Genomic DNA, 15921 nt, shown 5'->3' with positions numbered 1-15921 from the left:
TTTGATCGTCCTGTAAGTGTAACAGCAGCAATTACATGCAATTTGGCATTTGCAGGCATTTGTAATAACATGTACATAAATTGTTTATTTTGTATTTGCCTACATTATGTATTTTAACAGTGTTATTATTAACCAATCATTTTTGCCTTATTGTTTTTTTATATATAATGCATTTTATGTCATTTTAAAGGCTATTGATGGCTTAGGTCTGTTTTTACAGCAACAACAACAACAACAAAAATATTACAGTATATTAATACTTCTTTGTAAATTAATATTTGAAGTAACAAAGCCATGGTTAATTTGCAGTTACCATGGCTACAAGAAGGATGATTTGTGGTGTTATTGTTAAAACCATGGGTCATTTTTGTAAGGGAACCTGAAAAAAAAAAAATGTTCACAGGAATGTGCCTGAAAGTGATAAACGGGCCTTGTTTTTACCTAAATGGTTCATAATTTATTTGAATATATATAAAAAAGGTGTGCATTGTAGCTGACACCTAAATTAACACATTACAATTGTTTTATGACTGCAATTCTTCCTCCTCAAATGGAGCCCTAGACCGGTTTCCCACTGAAGCTAAGCAGGGTTGAGCCTGGTCAGTACCTGGATGGGAGACCTCCTGGGAAAACTAGGTTGCTGGTGGAAGAGGTGCTAGTGAGGCCAGCAGGGGGTGCACACCCTGTGGTCTGTGTGGGTCCTAGCGCACCACTGTAGCGATGGGGACACTATACTGTCAACAAGCACTGTCCTTCAGATGAAACGTTAAACCGAGGTCCTGACTCTCTGTGGTCATTAAAAATCCCAGTAGAGTAGATGTGTGACCTCGGCATCCTTGCTAAATTCGCCCATTGGCCTCTGACCATCATGGCCTCCTAACAATCCCCATATCTGCTGATTGGCTTCATCACTCTGTCTCCTCTCCACCAGTAAACTGGTGTGTAGTGGGCGTTCTGGAACACTATGGCTGCCGTCGCATCATGCAGGTGGATGCTGCACACTGGTGGTGGACGAGGAGATACCCCCTGACTATGTAAAGCACTTTGAGTGCCTAGAAAAGCACTATATAAATGTAATGAATTATTATTATTATTTATTATTATTAATTTGCGTTTGAGCACATGTGGAAAAGTAGCATAATTTACATATGATTTACAGTTTATTTAAATAAATATCAAACATTAAATTCAAATGTGCATTATAGCTGACAGCTAGATGAACAATTACAGTTGTTTTTATGACTGAAGTCATTCTCCTTAAATGCAACTCGCGTTAGAAAAGTGTATACCAATATCGCATGTAACTTTAGAGACGGTCCCTAAATTCGAACGTCCAACGTCAAGCCAACTTTATGCATGTTTTTTTTATTTATTTATTTATTTTTTACTTTCTTTAGTTTTCTTTTCTCTGCGCTGGATTGCTGATGTCCTTTACCCAGGCATAGATGTCCATCCATCAATTATGAACATTCAGCCACAAACATGAGGTGCAAACGGTCGGGAGCTAAGATGGGAGAATGGCGGAAGGTTTTTTTTTGTTTTGTTTTTTGACCAACTGGGATGTTGCCCCCTCTGGGAGTTGGGGCCCTATGCAGACTGTGTACTCTGCGTATAGGGAGCGGCGGTACTGATCACTGTAAACACATGCTACATAAACCATCAAATTTGATCATGTCTGACTTGGATCTTCAGAGTGTTATCTGTGACCTCTGATCCTAATCCAGCTCCATTTGCATCTCATACACATTGAGAGAGCAAGACAAACGTTCAGACTCCTGTCAGCATAGAGTCAATGGCAATTTCAGCCAGTTTATCTCGTTGTTTCAGAAGGGGCAGCGGGGGATGGAAATTGTTCCTGCTTTGCTTTTTCTCACTTTTCTTGTCTCCATCCAAATCTTCTCTTCTCTGTACTGCTCTTTCATTATCCTTTTAGTGTGCTGTAATCTCAGACAATGAGCTTATTGTACCTAGTGAGATGGTCAGTGCCATTCTTTCGTCTAAAAACAGTTTGACCAGTCATGCTGGGGGCGCCACACTTTATTAATTTATTAATTTATGTGTGTGTGTGAAGGCAGAGAAAGACAGACAGGTTGAGAGAGCATATATCTTTGATCTTTTGCTTGCTTTCTCTGTATTTCTCAGCACATCAGTTTTGTTAGAGAGGATGTGCTTAAATGTGTGCTTATTATCAGAGGTGACGATTCAAGACAACAGCACCTTTGATTTGACAGTTGGCAGGAAGCAAGGTATTATTAATATTTGAATCCCTGTAGTGTTCAGCATATTTGTCTGGGTCCTGCTGATGTGTTGTACAGAGTGAGTCATATTCCATTATAATTATAAAGGAAACTTCCACATTAACATTAATGTCCATAAAATACATTAGCCACCACATGTTATTATCAGTATTAATGTGTTAACCCAGAGGTCTACTTATAAAGTAAGATTTTCTGCTACAAAATGGTCATAATTTGGATATTAATGAACATTGTTCTCATGTTCTGAAACTTTTCTGAACTTGGTTGAGAAATGTAAAAAAAATTGGTCGATCAAAAAGTGCTGAAAGATATTCACTCTTCAGACAGATGTCAGAGCAGCTCCACAGATTGTGCCATCAGTCAGGACATGGTTGGGTTACAGCAAAGTATTTCTTATCTTCATGATACCTTGATACCTTGAACAAGAAGGCTATTAAGTCAGTCCGATAAGGACAAGTACGAGTGAGCAGATGGGGATATACAGTACTGGCCTATAGAGTATTTCTCAAACAGATTGCATTCTTTTATGTGAACAGCAGGGAGAAAATTTGGGATAACGCTGAAAAGCTTGGAGACCACAATGCTGGAAAGAGATAGCAGGTGCCTGAAGGTTAAAACAAAGAAAGGAAACGGAATGAACAGATTGTGCTCTCAAAACAATCAGAAGAGTCAAAAAGACTATGGGAATGTGTGAGAAAACAGAGGGCATTAATTTGCTCCCAGGCAGATGGTGTCATGTAGGGAAACAGCTTTCCGGAGACTGCATGGTCATTGCATGCTAGGGAACCAAAAACAGAGAGAGACACCATTCTCAGCTGTTTGTTCATCACTAAAGCTGTCTATCAAGCCATATGTATAGTTAAAGGCAGATTGATTGTGTGTGTGTGTGTGTGTGTGTGTGTGTGCATGCGTGTGTGTCTTAACTATCTCTATTTCATTTCATCACACAACAAGGATTTATCGGTAAATGCTCCGGGGGTGGATTTACTTACAAGTGATATGTAGCTGCCGTCTGATGAACTGCAGCTGTGACCAATCAGGCGGTGATGAGGATGGGTGGGTGTTCCTCACTTGTTTCCAGGGCGATGCTGATAAATCTTCTAAATCCCCCCACCCCCCACCACCCATTGCGTGGTCTGTGACGAGGGTGAATTTCTGGCCAAGGAGGTAGAAACGCAGCTCCAGGACTGTCCACTTGACGGCCAAGGCCTCCTTCTCCACCCCCACATATTTTCTCTTGGGTGGGGTCAGCTTCCCGTTGATATAAATGACAGGATGCTCCTCACCTTCCTGGATCTGTGGCAGGACGGCTCCCAGTCCTGTGTCGGAGGCATCCGTCTGCAGCAGGAAGTGGCAGCTACAGTCCAGGAGTCTGAGAACTGGCTCGGAGGTGAGGGCCTCCTGCACCCTCTGGAAGGCTTTTTCCGCTGCTGGTGCCCACTGTACCTTCTTTGGCTGCCCCTTCCTAGTCAAGTCTGTCAGGTAGGCGGCTAAAGAGAATAAGTTATGGATGAAGCAGCGATCGTATCCCGCCAACCCTAAAAAGGCTCATACCTGGGTCTTGGTCTCGGTTCTCGGGGTGGAGTGCACTGCCTCCAACTTCTTCTGTAATGGTCGAATGAGACCCCGTCCAATTTGGAAAGACAGGTACTTTGCTTCGGAGAGAGCAAGGTGGCATTTGAGTGCTGGCGGTGAGTCCAGCCTTCCAGAGCTCCAAGAGCACCCTCCGTTACCGGTCCAGATGGTCTTCCCATGCCTCGGAGTGGATTATGACGTCGTCCAGATAGGTGGCAGCATAGAATTGATGGGGCCGCAAGAGGATGTCCATAATCTGCTGGAACGTGCTGGTTGCCCCGTGGAGGCCAAAGGGAAGGGTCTGGTACCGCCAGTGGACACTAGGTGTAGAAAAATAGATTTTTGGTTTAGCATTCTCTGAGAGGGGTACCTGCCAGTAGCCTTTGGTGGGGTTTAACGTCAAGATATACCGGGCCCTTCCTAATCGGTCCAACAGCTCATCCACCTGAGGCATGGGGTATCTTTCGAACTCAGAAACCTTGTTGAGGCTGGACCATTACGATTGGGCTGGACCATGGGATGCGTGATGGTTCTATCACCCCTTACTTCAGCATTTGTTGTATTTCCTCAATAGCTCGCCGACGATGTCTGGATGTCATGCTGCAGAATGGTGGTCTGCCTATGAAGAGAGGAGAACACATCAGAGAACTGACTGACCAGGTGCTGCAGCTCCCTCTTCTGGCCAGCTGAAAGGTGGGGGTTGATGTGGTAGAGCTGCTCAGTTCTCTTGCTTCTTTGCTGGCGCAAACAGTGAGTCACCGGTCCTATCCTTTTCCAGCAACATGTAGGGACCCTGATCTGTTTTACGTGCTCGATCACAGAGCAATGGGCTTCCAGCTGTTGTTCCCCGGCTTCCTATGCTACATCCAGGAGGCCGTGGGGTTGTCGTCCGAAGAGGAGCTTGAACGAGGGGAAGCCAGTTGAGGCCTGAGGAACTTTGCGGATCCCAAAGAGGATGTAGGGGATCATAAGGTTCCAGTCGCGTTTGTCCTCTGCGTTGAGGGTTTGGCAGCATGAAGGGCCGCGAGTTCCTGCTCTGTCTCCCCATGAAGGGTGGCGAGGTGCTCAAAGATCTGTTGCTGGCGTATGCTAACCTCAGTGAGCCGCTGGAGAATTTCATCCATGTTGGGGGAGGACCGCTCGCCTGTAACAGAAAATCTTATACAACAAAACAAAGAAACAAAAAGGGGAGGTGAAGAAGATCACTTGTCTGTAATTCTTAACTCATATGCCCGCATTCTCCACCAGTGTCACAGGGAGAAGAAACACAAAAAGGAGTGCTCGGTAAATGCCCTGGAAAGTGGATTTATTTACAAGTGATATAAGAGAAATGAGAGGGTGAGATAATGCTCAGTCTCATGAGCCCCTTTCACACTGCACGTCGGACCCGCAATATTTTCGGAACATTGCCGGGTCGCCTTCTGTGTGAAAGCAACCACGTCCCGGGATTGATTACCGAATTGAACCCGGGTCGGGGACCTAGTAACATTGCGGGGTTCGACCCGGGACAAGCGCTGTGTGAACAAAAGCCAGATCTAATTCCATGTCGAAGTGATGATGCGCGTTATCGCGCGACTCTTTTACAGGCTGTTTTGAAGGAAGATCAACGTCCGTGAAGAAAACACATGTGCAAACTGTAATTAAGCAGAGATCAGTTAGTTCCTCACTTTCCGCGCTGACGCTGAGATCGTTTGCTTGCTTCAGTGAAAGTATAACGTGCCTAGCGTTATCGACTCGTACATTACACGTCACGCGCTGATGTCACGTGTCGTTACGGGATCTTCTAGGGTTGTGTGTGAAAGCACGCACATATCCCGGGTCATCACTGGCAGTGTGAAAGTGCAAAATCTAGCGACCAGAGAACAATTGCAGGAACACTTTACCCCTGTATTTGCCGGAATGGCAGTGTGAAAGGGGCTATGGAGAAATGTCTAATATGTGGCAGGGCTTGCGTGGCTTGCAGCTGTGACAATTAGCAGGTGATGAGGATGGGCAGGTGTTCCTCGCTTGTTTCCAGGGCGACACTGATGAATCTTCGGGATGCTCATCACAATATATATATATATATATATATATACATATATTGACATCTATTTCTGACAATCTATTTCTACAGGACTTCCAGGATACGGGTCACATTTTTTAACAGTCTGTCTTGAAACAAAGCTGATATGACGCAAAATCCCCTCTCATGGATGAAAAAATCTGTTGTGTTTAAAACTGACATTATTATATAAACATTGAAATTATTAGGATCATCTAAATGCTGGATTTTCAAAAGAATGTGAAGTTTGCAGTGCCATCGTTGCAGTAAACTTGCACAATTTTCTTGAATGATTAATATATTTGATTAAATTTGTCTTGTTATAATAGGGACATGACGCAGAACAAATCAAACTGTGATTGGTTGTTTTATATGTCAGTCAGTCCTCAGCTAATGTCAGTCTGAAGAAGTGGCTACACGAGACTAGGGCTAACTGGACCAGGCATTGACATACTATTATAGTTTTTCTAAAAAAAAATTAAATTAGATTTTATTTTTATATTTTATATTTTCTGTTTTCATTTTAATTTAGAAATTTTCTGTGTAATTTTGGTATTAATTTTTATTAGATGTTGAATTTTTTAATATGTCAGTATAGTTATAAGTATAGTATAAGTTTGATATTTTAGTTCCTAAACTAAACGAAAATGAGCTTTTGGTTTTACCAATAATACCCCCGGTGCAATCTTAACCTCTTTGACCTTTAACCTGGTGTGTGTTTTTCCACCTGTGTGCAGGTGTGTGGTTGAAGGCCACACGGAGCTGTCGCATGAGAGAGAAGCGGGCAGACTTCGTAGCTGGCTGTCTCGGTGGATGGGTCATCGCTGCGGGGGGACTCGGTAAGTAACAGCCGATGTTGAATAGATTATGCAAATAGGATCAACTGAGCTTACAAAACCAGGAAAGAAATCTACAAAGCACAGCAAAGACTGTCATTTTTCAGAACATCCTGCGGCAGAAACAGCCTCATAATAAAAAGCCATATCAAGCAAATGGATTCATTATGTCAGGTCTTTATGTGCAGCCATGAGTAAGTACTGTGCACTAATGTCACCTAGCAACAAGAATCCACCTCACAGTACACCATCTGTAACAATTACAGACCACATCGCAACAACTTTTCCAACTATTCGACCTACCCTTAAGAAATGATCTGTGTAATTTGCGCTGATTTTTTTTTTGTGTGTAGTTTGATCACTTGTTTCATTCATAAGCAGAACTTAATTCTAATTAAGTCAAAGAATCATACTTGGCCTCATTATAAGAAATAATGAATAATGCTCAATGACTGCCTGTTCCCTAAACTTACGTGTCTTCAAACTAAATGATTTGTTCAAATGAAAAAGCTCTAAATATCAGTCTCAAAACCTGCCTTATTTCTGTCCAGTTTGTTTGTCTGCGGCTGCATTACTAGAGAGAGAGATTTCTTCAATAAATGCCAGCTCAAAGAGTGGGCGAGAAATTTCAGTGTCTTTCCAAAAAAAAGATATTTAGGGCAGAGCGTTGCAGATTAAACATGGCACATTTTTATTTAATCTTTCCTTATGTCTAGAAATATACAGAATTTCAGGCAGCCAGTGGAGGATTGTGTGTGTGTGTGTGTGTGTGTGTGTGTGTGAGTCAGTGAGTGTCTCCATTATTCATATCACAATAACATTCACATTTAAGTGTCACACTACTTCTTCCTTCACCTGCTTGCTCTATCCTCTCTTAGTTGTTGTCACCTCTTTCTACCCCGTCCCCCCTTCATGTCTTGTCTCAGTACATGTTGAGGGTGTGTTTTTTCCACCCTTCTTTTTTAGTGTCTCTGTTGTTGCTGTTCATCATTTTATCTGGTGCTTTTTCTGAGCTATTTTTATTTCTCTTTCCTAGTGCTTTAGTCCTTTTTTCCTCTGTTACTTTTTTTGCAGGCTTTGTTGAACACTCAGGCCACATGCAGAGACATAATGACATAACTGGAGGAGATGCTTCATTACCTGTAGCTCCTCATGTCTTTGTTGAATTAATGGCCGCTATTAGGTCCATATTGGAGATGATGTTCAGGAAATTGCTCTTCAGATGATTTGTCCCTAAATCATTTATGACCTCCCTTAAATGTACTCAGCTGCCCATAAATGCTCATTAGTTTAGGTATTATAACAGTATCAGTAACAAGAAAATATTGAAAGTATTTCCAGTAATAATAAGGAAACTGAGTAATTCATTTCTTACTTAATAACTGTTTTGTTATATTTGGCTGATGACTTGTGACATTGTTTTTTTTTTTTTTTTTTTTTTTTTTCAGAATATTTTTTAAATGGTTTTATGTGCTCCATCCATGACACATCAAACAAAATGGGGAATATCTTTTGGAGTCGTGCCCAAGTAGACACATTATATAGTATATAGTGAATGCGTCAATGGTTTTGTGCATTCTTTGCTTGACTGAGAAAAATGCCTCAGTTGCGTAATGTGCTTTCTGAGTTTGGCACAGTGGCAAGATGTCATCATAGACAAAATTTCCATTTTTTTCACCATCATTTTCCACTGTGACAGATGCTCTCAGTTGTAGCATGTGAAAGACTCTTGGCGTTGTGTTGATGTTCATGTCATTACTATAGCAACCAAAGCGCAGATACTCAGGGTAATTAGGACACTGTCTGAACAAATGAATCAGAGGATGTAAAAAGTGGCTTTTATATTGGCATTGTAAAAAAAAAAAAAAAAAAAAAAACATTTGGTATGTTGGCTGTAATAATGCACTGAAGTTTCAGCAACCGAAAATATTCTGAAGAAAAAAAAATGTTGTCAGTAGTGTGGAAACCAAAAATTTTTTCAAATATGCAAAATTTGTTCAGCTGAAATGTCAAGCTTGATGCCATAGAATTTAAGAATGTCTATTTAACTAATTGATTTTTTTAACATTATATAAATATGCTTTTTATATTTTGCCTGCATGATTTTAACTACACCTGGTTTAATTTTTCACATGTTCAATTACCCAATTTTCCAAAGGTCATTCAGTGCAGGGCTCCTCCAGCCCTCCAGGAATTGAGTTTGACACCCCTTGTTTAAGTAAAGATATAATAAGAAGAAGAATTGTGAAATGTGATTTGTGTTATGTTTTACATTTAGAGAGTTTAGAAATCTCTTTGATTTTTGTTGATGGTTTAACTTCATTTTCTGTTAATTGCCACTGGATGAGAGTATTGAATATTTAGCTTTACATAAAGATTTAACATTTAGATTTAGTTTTATGACATAGATCTATATTTAACTCATATTTCAGTTATATTTAACTTTTATGTAAATAACACTTATTTAAAAAAAAAAAAAAAAAAAAAAAAAAAAACACTTTTATTCATTTCTGTTGATGTGGACAGCTCCCATAGATGGTGGTGGAGGAGGTGGTGAGAATCATTCAGCAAAGATGACTCGAACCTTTGCAAAACAGCTTCTACAAAATTGCTTTTAAAAATATGTATTTGTGTGAAGACCAAAGGGCCCGAAACAGCTCGACTTGACACTTTTGATTACCGCAAGCGGAATCGCCCTAGTGTTTGTTCTACCAGGAAATTATGATAACAGTAGTCCCCGCACCAGTCCGTTCATATCATCTGCACTTCAATTTGAGTAACCATGGAAACTTAGCAGCAGGTCCCATGTGATGAGGGGAAAATGAGAACATTTTCGCTGTTACTGTAGAGTTTGTGTCTGGATTTATCAGCGAAACTGTTTTATGTTTTTATTTATTTATTTATTTATTTATTTTGCAACATCAGAGCAAAAGTTTCTCCAAGCATAAGCCACAGAATCGGTACGAGTTACATAATATGAAGAAATCTGCATGCTGCCACCTGTTCAAACCTGCTTTAGTCCCAAAACCCACCAGGTGGCAAGTGCTTCATCTGCAAGAAACATCCGCAATGAGAGAGTGCTGTGGATGCTGTATGCTAATGTGGAGAGGGTGTTGTGTAGATGAGGAGAGGCTGTGTAATGTGCAGCTCTTCCTGCAAACCTGCCTGTGATATACTAAATCTGGAAATATTTTTATTAGATTATATTTCTATTGTATTATATATTTATTATATTTCTATAACTATATCTGTACTATAACATAACTATATAATGTGTTTTTTCTAATAAGAAATAAAAAAGGTGTGTGTGTGTGTGTGTGTGTGCGCGTGTGTGTGTGTGTGTGTGCGTGCGTGTGTGCGTGCGTATGTGTGCGTGTGTGTATGTATGTATGTATGTATGGGGCTGTCAGTAGTATTATATAGTACAAACGGTAATATATAAAGGATAACGGTAATATATAAATAAACATGCAAAAAATAAATATAATAATAATACTGTGTAAAACGTATTTACTATTATATATTAACACATTAACTTTAACAGCCATAAAAATACATTTTATTTAAAAACAAAAACAAAAAAATGGACCTTTAAACTCTCAATAGTGGGCCCCTGAGAATCCCTGGACCCCAGTTTGAAAGCTTCTGCACTAGTGTATAGATTACTTCACAGCTAGGGTACATAGCCTAAGATTGTATTAAATGAAAAGTTAAGATTTAAAATATTTAATAGTTAATATCAATGTAAGCCACTGTTGAAACTTGAGCACATGTCTCTGGGTTTTCGTATGTTTGTGACAGTGCTTTGTTTTGTGTGCTCTCAGGTAACCAGCCGTCCCCGCTGGCATCAGTGGAGAGTTATAACCAGCTGAAGAGGAGATGGGAACCCGTGGCTCCGTTACCCAGCCCTCGCTGCTCCTGTGCCTCCATTCAGACCCCCAACATGCTGTTCCTTATCGGAGGGGTGTCCCAGGGTCCCAGCAACGCTGTGGAAGCCCTCTGTTTGAAAGAGAGAGAGTCTGACACACACTAATGAACAACTACACAAATCCTCACATGCTGTACTTTCTGCAGTGTAAGCTCTGCAAACACACACTTGTGCATACTGACGTCAAGCTGACGTGTATGTCTCCGACAAATATTCACAGACTTTCCCCGCAGAGGACACATCAGCTTTATTTTTTGAATAGTGGAGACAATCTACTGGAGCTTGGAAAGCGTTCCACAGTTCTGCTCAGAAGAGTTTTGGACTGGAGATCTAAGACAAGCAAAAAATACATAAATATATCATTCATCTAACTATATTAAATATAGCAATGTATTAATACATATAATTATTAATATATATAATTATAAATATATTAGTATTATATATAAATAGTAATATATATTTCAATAGATAGACAGGCACCTGCTACACTCCAGGCGCCTTTGGACTGTACAGCATTTTTCAGTATCAAAGCAGGGTCATTTTCTGGCAAAATAAGAGGAACTTAGGGCCATATCCACCACGCTGCCACAGCACACGTCTGAGGTAGCATGTTTAGCACTTTTTGTATTATTGACAAACCGAGGATCTTCTGCTTGAGACTTCAGAATTGGGAGGTGGATGTGTGTATGTGTGTGTGTTTTTGTACTTTCACAGCCATGCATGTATGAAATTGTGCATTGTTATGAGTGAAAAGAGCAACTCTTAAAACGGTAAGTCACAGATTCCTCACTGTAGCATGAGACAGGGGAGATGGAGGAGGACATGGTTCATCCTGCTGCTTAATTAAAGGAATGTTCTGGCTTCAAAACAGGTTTAGCTTGAAAGTATCAGAAATATACTGTCGATTAACACAGATTATCATTTTAATGTGTCCCTTAAAACAAGCAAAAAAAAAAGTTTACAGTAATTATCTTGCAATGGATATTTAAGGGGTAAGGCATGTATTTTTATTAAAGTGGTTTTATTAATTAATCTGTACAAAAATCTCTTATTTAACCTGTTATTTATTAAGATTTTTAGTGTTTTTGAAAAACTCACCAAGACTCCATGTATTTGATCAAATATGAAGTAAAATGGTAATATAGTGAAATGTTTTTTTAACTATTTAAAATAACTGTTTTGTATTTAAAAATGTAATTTACTCTTGTGATGCAAAGCTGAATTTTCAACATCTTTACTCCAGTCTTCACATGATCCTTCAGAAATCATTCTAATTGGTTGATTAGCTGCTCAAGGAACAGTTCATATGAATAGGAGTGAAAACCCTGCCATAGTTTTTGTAGCTTTTGTCATCATAGCCCAAAATAAAAACACATGTATAAGTAGGTATGTTTTTCAAAACACCTCCTTTAAATGGTTAGGGTAGAAGTTGAAATATTCAATATAACTTTTTCACATGTTCACATTTTTGTAATCTCATGTTGGCATAAATATGGTAAATTTTTGTGGTTACACTTTTAAAAAAAGAAAAAAAAAATAGATGTTGACCTGTAGTGTAATGCCCTGCCCTACAGACTGACCACTGTAAGTCCATTTCTGTAAATATATACACTATCATATTTGTTTTTATTTGCTGATGAACTAGTCGAAAAATATTCTCTGTGGAAAGAGAACTTGTATAGAATCCAGAACATTCCTTTAATACCCAGGATGTTTGGGCAGTTTTTCTTCTGGAGTCTGCTGTATGAGGAAAACCTTGACACTAAATTATCAGACACTACAATTTTATCAGTTCTTAATAAATCAACCTAGCACATTTCCAAGATCGCTCAGCACATTGAGCACAGGAAATGTGTTCGAAGCTCGAGTTCACATACTGTGATATTCATATTTAATCGGAAGTTGTTTCTTCAGGGTAAGAGCTAATTCAATCTAGTCAATGGAGTTGCGATTCACAGCTCACGTTAATTGTTTCTGAGTGACCCATTTACTGGGTGAGAGATGAATGTTCTCGGGGGACATGGAGAGCTCACTTCTTGTACTTTTTGATGAGATAAATCCCTTGAAGTAGACCTCATACGCCACGTTTTCACCTTACCGTTGCCCTGTGAGGGTCTTGTATCACCCCCACTGATGATTTGACAAGGGTATCGGGTCACTGAGCTCATTTAGCATGCCGAAAACAGAACTCATGCATGTCAGGAATAAACAATGCATAGTGACAGGTTTGAATGCACTAAATTCAGGTGCATCTTTGCTACGAGAGGTCAGTGAGAGTTTGATGTATCTGGTCTGTGTGTGTTTGTATAAATATGTGCACCCACACACCGGTTATCATCACGTTCTGGTCTCAGAGGGTTTGCTGACCTGTTGTTATTGGGCGATATGGTGCCCGAGGGTATAATAAGATGTTCATATTCATACTGATCACTGTTTGAGTGCGAACGGCTGTTTGTGTGTTTTTGGTTGGGATGGTTAGGATTGAATGTCAGTTCAGTTTACATCCAACATTAAAATGCCTCTTAGCAACGTCAGAATCAAAGGAACAACAAATACAATCCACACACTTGTTTTAGACGGATGCCTCCCCCTGTGATGTTGTACTGGCAGATGGCGATCATGTATATTGTACAGAGGAAATAACATATTTCTGCCTGAATGAAGCCATGACAGCCATGCACACAGACAACAGAGGACTGGAAGATATGTAACAATTCCAGGAGATGAGCTTTCTTCTTCTGGTCTCATTAATGTAGGTCCTGCTGCAGGCTAACTGAAATAGCGAGTTCATTTTCACTTTGCTTTATGTGAGGTTAAATGTCACACAGGTTCAAATTTGAAACACCCTCCAGCACCGCAAGAGACGACAACGTGTGAATAGATGATCTGAGGGAAAGAGATAATGCAGAGAGAAATATACCTCTATTTTTTCTTTTCTACGAATTCTGCAACATGACACATGACTCATCTTGGCAGAGGACTTTTCGCCCCGAGTCTCATTTCTGCTTCCTCTACGAAATGGAAACTCTGAACTACTTTACTCTCAATTAAAAAAAATTAGCAATATGTTAATCAGCCTGTTTTCTGAATTCATTTGACCACAATCTGAGCGCTGACGAATGTGGGTAAAGTCAGCTCATAATTTCATATCTAGAGGTGCGAAATATTTTACTCAGTTTCAGAGGTGTCGTTCAGACCCCTTCACAGTGCTCTAAATTACTGGGAATTTAAATTGTTGGACTCTGGGCTTTTTATTATTATTATTATTATTATTATTATTATTATATAAACATGTCCAAAAGCATTTCGTATTTTACCCTTATTTGTATGTAAATCACTTTGGAGTAAATGCAGTGTATGGTCACCTAAACTCTTAAGTAGCAGTTGTTTTGCAGTGATTTGTCATGTTTCTCCATGTTCTGAATATTCTCTGTGGTGGGTTGTTGAACTAAATGCAGTTTCTCCAGTGCTTCGTGGGTTAATCAAATGTTTTGTTGCTTTGTGAGGTGACAGGCTGTCACGTTGACCCATAATCTTGAGCAGCTGTTGAGATGGTCTGGTGTTTTTTATGATGTTGTGCTGTCATGAGTGGTGTACTAGTGGTAGCTGATGGCCTCTGACAGTCTTTAACACACAGTGCTGATACTCTGGGCGCATTTCTGCTTCTAACTCATAATCTCCATAAGAAAATCAATCAAAATCCACATTATCTCACTGCATAATTTCTAATATAGATATATAAATCTAGGTTTTAGTCCTGAGCAGAAAATGCAATTTTAGTTCATGTTTTTTCACATCTGAAATATTGCCATGGAGGATTGTTTCACACTGAGGTAGATGAGCAGAGACACACAGTCGGCCCAGGGGAACTCACAGTGTCCCATGAGATTACACTGCACCCATCCACACAGCGAAAGCTGTTTTACCCTCTAGCATACTGTTGTCGACCACGCACTGAATCAGCCTCTTTTCTTACACTTTGAAAAAACAGGTAACTGTTATCCACATTTATTCTGTGAAGAGCGATGGGACTCATAAATTTGATGTTGTTTGAGCACTGTGCACATGAACCTGTGTGAGTTGGGACATTTATTCATAACTAGGCTATTGATGGCTGTCAATTGAAGCTTTATGTAAAATGTTTGATATGATTTGAAATACATTTTATTTGCCTGTCTTAAAGGGATAGGTCACCCAAAAAATGTAATCATTCTAAATCTGTTTGACTGACAAAAAAGGGCATTTTGAAAGTTAATGGGGTCAAAACATTTATTGTATTTTTTGTAAACCAAAAAAGTAGTTTTTCAAATTATCTCCTTTAGTATTCCTCAGAAGAAATTCTGAACAGATTTGGAATGATATGAGGGTGCACAAATAATGACAGAATGTTTATTTTTGAGTGTACTTTACCTTTAAAGGTGCTGTAAGTGCTAGCATTTCACTATTTCTCTTTATTAAAAAAAAAAAAAAAAAAAAGGTTAGGGTTAGAGACACGAACGTGCAGTGTTTGTGATTAGCTAATATAGTGCTGGCGTGCCCTGAATGTTTAAATGTGTTTTCTGTTTACAGGAACTAACGCCGTCACAGAGATGGGTGTGATTTTTCAGGACACCTGAATTACAGTTATATTTATGTGTGGTATTCCCAGATTCCTAACTGCTTACAGCACCTTTAATAATGTCAGCAGGATGAAGAGTAGTTAGAAAGCAATATATAAACTGCACAGAATATGTGTGAAATCTCTGGCACCGGTTGAATCCCCCACTGTTTGTTACAGCAGAGATTCGAGCTGCACATCACATAGAGAACTTCACTTGAAACTTATAGATGGGTTAACATGGTCTGGATTCAAGTCTGAATTGTGTTGAACCGTGTTGACACACAATTGCCAGTCCAGTTCAGTAGTTCAGTGCCTATATATGTGAGGTAGTGCCTCTACTGCGATTTCTGTAATAAACTCTTTGAATATTTCTGTGTGGTTCAATGTGTCTTCCTTTAAAGGTAAGAACGCATTATGTTCTTGCAGCGCAGCAATAAACACCGAGATGCGTCGCAATGTGCAAACAGGTATCTAGTGCATGTTTAGGCTACATAATTGCAAGATGGTACAGTGTAAAACAAAACTGTGAACCTGGTCGGCCCAAGAGAATTGGGATTTCTTTTTCCTTTCTTTGCTGGTTTACAGTACAGAGATGAACTAATAATCTCAAAAATGTGAATGTGAATGTGCTGTGGATGATTATTACTCATTCTGATTAAAGGAGCGAGATGTAGGCT

General features: G+C 39.6%; 1 protein-coding gene across 1 annotated transcript in view; it reads left to right on the top strand.

Moving 5' to 3' along the window:
- LOC127944538 (kelch domain-containing protein 8B) overlaps positions 1–15614 on the top strand; it is a 92823-nt gene extending 77209 nt beyond the window's left edge. Inside the window, exons 5-6 of the mRNA XM_052540544.1 lie at positions 6615–6716; positions 10538–15614. Coding sequence (XP_052396504.1) covers positions 6615–6716; positions 10538–10746 — 311 coding nt within the window. The 3' untranslated portion in view covers positions 10747–15614. The remainder of the gene's footprint in view (positions 1–6614; positions 6717–10537) is intronic.
- The last annotated feature ends 307 nt before the right edge of the window (positions 15615–15921 follow it).

Source organism: Carassius gibelio, chromosome A23 (assembly GCF_023724105.1).
Source record: "Carassius gibelio isolate Cgi1373 ecotype wild population from Czech Republic chromosome A23, carGib1.2-hapl.c, whole genome shotgun sequence".
NCBI classification, from domain to species: domain Eukaryota; kingdom Metazoa; phylum Chordata; class Actinopteri; order Cypriniformes; family Cyprinidae; genus Carassius; species Carassius gibelio.
This window is presented reverse-complemented; position numbering and strand designations above follow the sequence as displayed.